At 43.8% G+C, this 8,698-nt stretch overlaps 1 protein-coding gene across 1 annotated transcript in view; it reads right to left on the reverse strand.

The window, feature by feature from the left end:
• The window catches only part of tafa1b (TAFA chemokine like family member 1b), a gene marked incomplete at both ends in the record, with an annotated part of 143,788 nt that extends 139,965 nt beyond the window's left edge, over positions 1 to 3,823 (reverse strand). The window contains one exon of the mRNA XM_080001431.1: positions 3,700 to 3,823. Coding sequence (XP_079857557.1) covers positions 3,700 to 3,823 — 124 coding nt within the window. The remainder of the gene's footprint in view (positions 1 to 3,699) is intronic.
• Between the last annotated feature and the right edge of the window lie 4,875 nt (positions 3,824 to 8,698).

The raw sequence follows: 8,698 nt of genomic DNA on the forward strand, positions 1-8,698 counted from the left end.
CACACTGTGTATACCTGAATGATACCGGATGTAATAGGGTCAGAAAAAAAAAAAAAATAAAATGTAATTTGATGGTTTCAATTTCTTCACCACTTTCATGCATAGTTTTTGCTTCAATTGTCTCAAAATGAATTGATATATTACATTTCTGTATAACACTGATTGATCTGTGAAACATCAGTAGGTACTAAAAAGGTAGCAGAAATTATCATTATGTAAAAAATTTCCATGTATCAAAATAGAATCGTATCGAATCGATATCAACTCAAATTGAATATTGGCAGCGAAATCGAATGGTGAGATCCCACACGACACCCAGCCCTAAAACACAATGTAGACTTTCTATCAGCCAACGCAATGAAGAGTTGTTTGGGCTCCGCTCCTCTACAGTATAAGCAGCGTAAAGTGACCTGGTTTTCCCCGTCTTGGCAGCAAGCGCTCAGAGCTCGCCATGTCGGCAGGTGAGGAGAGTGTGTGTGTCTGTGTGTGTCATGTCACATTCAGCTCATCTGTCAATGTAGTGGATTATTTCTTGAGAGACCAGAATCGGCTGCCGCAGAATCAGGCCACCATCAATCATCTGCAGCGTGGTGGGGAGGGAGGAGGGGGTGAAACCGGGAACTTGTTACTCTAACTCCTCCTCAGCTCTGACTACACCACAATTCCTTACCAAAATATTCACATGAATAAATAAAAACACGAGTCTGAAACATTATCCATCCATCTCTCACTTTTTTTTTTGCTGATACGCTTTGGACTCACTGTTGTGGGCAGTGGATGAGCTGTTTCCAAAGGCTGTGGAGCAGACTAGTGGATACAGCCCTACCTGGCTCCACATGACCTTCCTCCACCCGCCTCCGTGTCCACGCACCCCCCTTCCACCTCGTGCGGGACGGTCTTTCCAGCTTCCTCACTCACTTTTCACTTTCCTCAAACAAGCGAGTCCGGCGGCACACCAATTCCCTCGACACCACATTTCAAGACGTTTTGGTTTGTTCTTGTTTGTTTCCTTTTCCAAAGGAAGAGAGATGTTATTCACGGAAGAGGGATTTATACTGGATTGCTGAGAGGGGGGGGCAATAATCACAACCGTATCATCAGAACATAAACCATAGGAAACTATACCGGGAAGCTTCTTACATGAGGCATCATCTTTTCATTGGGCTCGTTATAAGGGCAGAAAAATCTGAAATTAAAGATGCGGTCACGTGTAGGCCAACCACGTACATCTCTATCTGTCAGTGCGTCTGGAGAGGTATTTCCACGTATTTAAAATTCCAGTGTAGTACAGATTAATGTAACATGACACGCAAAATGGACCGCACGCCGCTCCCGTCCGACAACTTCCACCAATCACAGAACCATTAAATTCTATCTGATTTCTGCAAATAGCCAAGCATGAAAGCCAAAGAATTATCAACGTGACACAGAAGAGCTTGTCCGCCCCCCCCCCCCTCTCCCTTTCTTTCTCTCTCTCTCTCTATTTATAGAGAGAGAGAGAGAGGTTCTGGCCTCAGTGAAACCAGAGAGCATCTCAAATTACAAAATCAATTCTAATTCAAATATTCATCGTATCATTCCGATTCGGAGGCAGCGGTTCTGGTCAGATCAGTTAATGCCACGTCCGCAGCTGAGCAAGATTGATGTCATTCTAATGTCTTGAAGAAAAAAAAAAAGAAAAACGTGACATACAGTAAGTTGCACAGCAGCGCAGAGAAGCCGAAAGGATGGAGAGTTCTCATTCCAAGCAGCTGCTGGAAAGACAGACTTTTTACATGCCGAGAAGGCCGTCAATTAGGATAGCAAATATGTTTAACAAATCCTGAGATTATGAGCGTGCTAGATTGCCAGCACCAATTATCTCTGTTATCCGTGGTGATTTAAAAACTTTCCTTGAGAGCTCCGTGTTAGAAAACATCGCCGTGACCGAGTTTATTGGGCAGAAATGTGAATATCGAAGACTCTCAATTGTGGGTGTTCTTGAAAGCACCCACGTGAGGACAGGGGATAAAAATCTCTCCTCTGATAACTCATTACCTGTCTGTGATCTTATTCAAATTTCTAGGGGTCTGACATCATTTATTGTAATAACCTCAATTGAATTAATGGCTTAAAAAGATTGAATAAAACACAGTGCATTCATCATCCCTATGAGCGGCACAATCCCACCGTACTTCCTCTCCGCACACGGCGTGCAAGTCCAATATCCCCACAGGACCCATGAAAACGCCTCACTGTAATGGCTTCTGTGAGAAAGTGCTGTGCATCCGTGTGTGTGTCTGTGTGTGTGTGTGTGTGTGTGTGTGTGTGTGTGTGTGTGTGTGTGTTTTTGCCCTAGAGTTTATGCGTAAGCAGGTCTTTCTGTCCATTCCGGATGATTCTAAGCCACGACCTGATCGACTTCACTTGGTCTAAACCATTGGAATTTGCTTCTTCAGAGCCCTTCATATTTGGCATCCAGCTCTTCCTGCCGACCCCAAGAACTCCACCTCAATGTACAACAAACATAATAAAATAATGGAAGTCAGGCCTTCATTTCTTTATTGAGAGCTTTCGATTGCCTATACATTCTTGTGTAACGTACCAGTATAGCTTTTGATGCGACTTTACCCTCTAATAGCAAGACAATAGCAAGCCGTTCCAAAATAAAAATAAGCTCTTTCTGCAACACAGTTCTGAAAAATCCTTCCATAAATTCCTTACTGCTTCAGCAGTGTTTTCTGGCACTGCAAAGCATTCAAAATCAATGGTCTTTTTTCCTCCACTACTTGACTTCAATTACTGGCTTTTGGCTCAGTGATGCTACTGTACGTGGTTCTAACCAAGCAGACGATAGCATCAATGTTTAACAGCCCCTTGGCTCTCTCAGTGAGCTACACTCTGTGGGAGATTGTATTTTTAGACGCAGAAATACTGTCATCATCAGCAGAGTTAGAGTCATTGTTAAAAGCTTAAAGAAAGCCTTTGCTTTGGTTTAAAATAGCCTCCTTTTCCCCCAACACTCTCACTCACACACCATGCGAGGACTGGGGGAAGAGCATTTCAGAAACTTGGTTTCTGAAAATCCCCCCTCTTGGCCCCACAGTCAAGAAGCAGTCCGGCTTAATTGCCAAATGTTTCGAGAGAGGGGGAACATAATTGTCATTTCCATCGAAGCCCCCGTGATCAAAGCCACCTTGGTTACCATCATACTGATGGGGATTTTTTTGCCTACAGCCTTTCATACAACGTAACAGTATGCCAGAGAGATTCTCGATGCTGCAGTCAAGAATTCCTCGCTTGGAAACACAGAAAATCCTCTGTCTGTGCAGGCGCTCAAGCTGTTAAAAAATATTTTTTTGTCAAGCCGCAATGACGACGGTGTCCTTGGTGTGATCGAGGAAGCCCATGTCAAACAATTGCATTTCCATTTCAATAGATAACACAAGCTGTAGGCCCAATGATAGCTTGACTAGGACTACTGACTTCCTCATAACGACTCGAAGCATAGTTAATAATAATCCTACTGTAGAGCACTGCTTTTTCGCAAAAAGACAACCTGAGGACGGCTCCCAAAATTGTCTGTCAAAACGTCCGTCAAGTCTGCCAGCAGGCCCATGTTAACATCACAATGCATTTGTCGTTAGAGTGACACAATGGATGTTCCCAAGCGGGTTGACAAGCAATAACGAATGGAGTAAAGGGATGGGAAGGTCCTACCTAGCGTGAGGATGTCGGTGCGACCGGGCTGAGCCACATGGTGCTGCTGGATGGTCTGGTACAGCGTGGCCTGGCACAGCAGCAGGAAGCCCAGGCTAATCCACACGGCCAGCAACCAGGACATCGCAGGGCCCCGAGTCTGTAGGAGGCCGAGCAGCAGGACAGAAAGGGGGCAGAGAGAGTAACAGAGTCAAGTTCTGCAAGACGGAGGGGACGCGGACCGTGTCTACCTTCTGATAAAAATTCTGAGGCATAGTCATACAAGATGCAAAAAAATAAAAAAATTAAATTGATACTGCAATATATACTTCCTGTTGCGATACGGTATTGACACTTGTTTGTTCTTATTAAGTTGAACCAAGGTATGAAATACTCCGCTGAAAGCACGTCAAATAGTAAGAACCTATACACAACTCCATATACTATAAGTATTATTTTTTTATACTATATTTTATTATCATCATTATCAGAATAAATATAGTACGTGATCAATTCCTGTTGTTGCAAACCAATTTGACATATTGCTTGTGCAGGGAAATTCTGAAGTGTGACAAAAGGTTCAAAGGGAGCCTCTGGTATTAACAGAAAAAATGGAAGATTGTAACAGGGAACAGCTTGCTGGGATAAACACTAGAACAATGACAGACAGGGGATGAGGAAGTTCTCTCAGGACCACCAAACAACGACGTACGAGATAAACACATGGTCGGTCTTGTCAAAACACCCCAAATCATTGTGGACTGAAGAGAGCTGGTAGCAGACCAGACGGAAACAGGAACCAACCACCAGGTGTATGAAGGAATCCATTGAATTTGTCCAAACGAACCGGGGATTGTATTTCATAGTGTCCTTAGGTCTTACTCTCCGTGTTCTATGACATTGGAGCCATGGATCTTATGAGGACACTATTTATAGGCCTGGACGGCCACCTCAGAGATTCATTTAATGATTGTCTAATTGCTGATGAGGGCCAGCATATGGAGACATGCCTGAGCCCTCCTTCACGTGAATAATGAATCTCTCCTCCTTCCCAGGTGCTGTTTGCACCTAACTCCCTTCAGGACCTCGGCTTTGCGGCTTTCCCTCCTGTCCCCATAGCTATGTGTGAAGCAAATGTAATTTATTGTGCCCCAAATCACCAGTCTCGTTATTTGCTATTTTAGCAACCTCCTACACATTGTGTTAATCAAGCCCCAGAAAAATAAATCCAAATCATTTCACTCAACAGTATATGCCACAGCCATCGGGTTTGCTGAGCTTTCGTAAATGGCGTCATTATTTTTGAAGAGATGGTTAGACTTATCCTATGTAATATATTACATATCATTTTTACTATATTTGTAACAGATTACTACATTTTTACTAAGCACTGAATGCCAATAAAATCTAAAATCTCTAGTCATTTAAAAGACCTGTTTCAGTCAAAGCTTTCTTTAAAGGTGTGCCTGCTTGCAAAGCGTCTGGCATGAAGAGGTCTTGTTAAATGGAAAGTGATTTGTAAAAAATACTACATAGGCCGCTTCATGCTCGCAGCAGGTAAAACTAGCTTTTTTTGTTTTGATGTGTTTGGGAGATTAATAGTAAAAGTTAGACAAGCCTCTTTGCCCTCAAACGACATTGAGCACGCTTAATACCAAGCATGCAAAAATTAAGCATATAATTATTAACAGCACATTGTAAATCCCCTCCCCTGCACTAAATCCACGATAATCCGCAGGTTTGTGGAAATGTGAACTGTTCCCGTGGGTAATTCTGCTTTTTTTCCACCACCACGTTTTATTTGCCTTTGCCAAGCTGCCATAAAAAAAAGTATTTAACACAATCCCTTCGCATCATAAACAGAAAATCTGCCCACTTCCTTGTTGGGGTTCAGCTTTGATCTTCCATTGACTTTTGCAGTGAATGTGGTCATTATGACTGCTGAGCTAAAGAAGCCAGAGGCAGACACAAAACAAAGAATTTTATTCATCATTTTAGGGAGTTCCAGCCATGGTTTCTTTCACACATGCATTAACATCATCATAGCATTAAACATGCCGGATTCACGTTGTTGATTTAAGATGAACGTCGCCGGGGATCAGTGAGAGCAGATCGCAGACACACCTGCAGGAGAATAAACTACATCTAATGCATCCACAGAGAGCCTTGATGTCACAGAAGAAGGGCTTGTCTTGTTCTCTCTCTCTCTCTCTCTCTCTCTCTCTCTCTCTCTCTCTCTTTGTCCCTCCCTCTCTCAGCAGACGACTTATAAGTGACAATAACTACATGTACAGTTGTCACAGTATCAAACCAACTGTATGTCACCGTCACAGCCAGCTAAACAGTCTCTAGAAAGAAGAAGTACTAGTAGAGTTAGAGAGGTGTTTTTTTTGTAATCAAAGTATGTTTGACACTAAAGGGAAAAAGATGCTCATGGGGTAAACAGATCAGTGCGAGTAGGGTCCTGGTGTTTAGTCTACAACAGAAGATAAAGCAAAAGTCTATCCTACATGTTTCTTTTGTATTTAAATACCAAACATCTCAGGATAAGACAACCGCGTACGGTCTTGCCTTAAGGTACATAAGCTGCAGCTCTAAAATGGAATATTTAGGCACGAGTTTTGTAGATGGTGTATCCACTGGTGTACTGAAAGTTATTTGGGACTACTCACTATCAGAAGTTATGGTAATTTGTATTGGCTAGGATCATGGTCTTGATTAATAATTTACTGTTCTGATGCAAAACATATGTCCTAATAGTTGAACCGTACCCAGCCTAGATGGCCAAGGATGAGGGTGTATCTACGACACAGGGTGCTCTTTACACATGACCTACACCATGTTTCATCCACTGACTTGTGTCCATGTCTCCGCTACATTCATCTCTATAAATTAATGAAGAATCCTCATTTTTTTTTTTTTTTTTTTAATCTCTCCACCCCCCAAAATGTGTTTGAAAAGTAAACATTGTAACAGGAAATCTTATCCTAGCAAATTTTCTACTGAAAAGTACCCGCCTGAACACCGACGTCGATCCTCGACAGTCCCACGCCCCTTACCTGAGCAGTGTGTCCAGAAGAAAGGAAGCTGTCAGTATCGCCGCCTGCCCAGCACTCACTCTTCTTTCTTAAATCCAACCATAGTTTTCAAGGAGAGGGACTCCCAACTGGAATTCCCCGAATAAGAATATGCTCTTTGTCACTATCCTCTCCTCTTTCGTCCACCACTTGGGCTCAGTTCCTTCCAAATCCTTGAGGAGGAGAAACAGTCAGCAGAAAAAAAATTAAAAAAAATAAAAATACCCCACAAGTGCGTTGCTCAAACTATCCAGAGGATGTATTCGTAGGACAGAGGGCTGGTCATCTCACTCTTGTATCAACCAGAGACGGCAGCTCCGTTTTCCACCTCCTTTCTTCTCTCCTCCCCTGTGCTCCTCTGGTGGTAGAAGTCCTCTCTGACTGTGTCGGGGAGTTAATTCACCTCCTTAGTTCTCTCTCTTGTAACACCGCGGTGGAGGGCTGCCTCGCCAACGAACTGCTCTGCCTGCTGCTGCTGCTGCCGCTGCAGGTTCCGTCCCCCCATTGAGAAACTGCGCTCAGTGTGTGCGCTTCAGTCGGCTCTACAATGCACTAAGTAGAGAGCCTGTGTCAGAGAGAGGGAGAGAGGGAGAGCGTGATAGGGAGCGAGAGAGGGGAGCGTGCGTGCATCTGTGTATTACAAGACATCGCAGCCAAAGGGAGAGCGACAGGGAGACAGAGAGAGAGAGAGAGAGAGAGAGAGAGAGAGAGCGAGAGAGAGGGCGAGGGAGAGAGTGAGAGAGGCGGGGAGGGAGAGAGAGAGAGAGAGAGAGAGTGAGAGAGAGAGAGAGAGAGAGAGAGAGATAAGAGTTTGTCCCCATGTCTTAAAGCAAGATTGCCCACTCCTGCATTAAGACTTTATTATCAAATGAAGCATGCTTTATTAACCTCCCCCCATCCCCCATCAATTCACAGTATCAGGAGACATGATGCTCAGTGTATAGCCTATAGCTCTGGGTGTGTGTGTGTGTGTGTGTGTGTGTGTGTGTGTGTGTGTGTGTGTGTGTGTGTGTGTGTGTGTGTGTGTGTGTGTGTGTGTGTGTGTGTGTGTGTGTGTGTGTGTGTGTGTTTGTGCAAGGTTGTATGTTGGGAAGGGTGTGGGCAGGGGGGTTTGGGAAGGGGGCGGTGGGCAAATGAATGTGCCTCCTTTAGTCATTGCCTCTCAGCATTTGTTTTGGGTGGGTGGGTGAGTGTGGGGGGGGGGGGGGGGGGGGGTACTGAAATATGCTCCAAGCAGAATGCTTTTAATAGAAGGCACAACGCCTCATCCAAGCTCTGTAATCACCATATTATCCATTACTTGCTGGCACCGCTCTGCCCGCCTGTTTCTGTGGTGTCGGGTGGGGGTGTGAGGGGGTGGATTGTGTGGAGTGTGGCTGGTGGTGGGTGAGGTTGTTTTGTTCACAATTCTACTGTTCGGGGCTGTAGCACGGAAATCTGGGCACAGTTCAAATGCAAGGCTCCCACTCTCTCTATCTCTCTCGATTTATTCTCACGCATCTGAAAATCTTTGAAAATAATTGAGTCAATAACTATATGTGGGGAATCTCTCACAAATATTATGGTACGAGTAACGGACTATTTTTGTACAAAACAGGTGATGTGTAGTTGGAAATCTCAAGCACACTCAAAACTGAATAATAATTTTGCCCTCATCAATTGAGGTTTGGAGTTTCAAAATCAAGAGATTAATTTGCATATTAAATCAGGCATTTGTCATTCTGAAGGAATAAGACTGAGCTAAAAGAATTTGTTGCACCTTTTCTTATTAAAGAAATGGGTTACTGTCGTGTATGTATGTGCATTGCTAGTTTGGGCAGAGCTCCCTCCCGAAAACCCTGAAAACTGCTACAACCCTTTAAATGTTGAGAAGTGCTGAAAAATGTTGGTAACAATTACGTCAAAGAACAATCTTTGAAAATATACTGTGGAAAAAGAAAACA

This window comes from Zeus faber (assembly GCF_960531495.2).
Source record: "Zeus faber genome assembly, chromosome: 5".
Taxonomy (NCBI): Eukaryota; Metazoa; Chordata; class Actinopteri; order Zeiformes; family Zeidae; genus Zeus; species Zeus faber.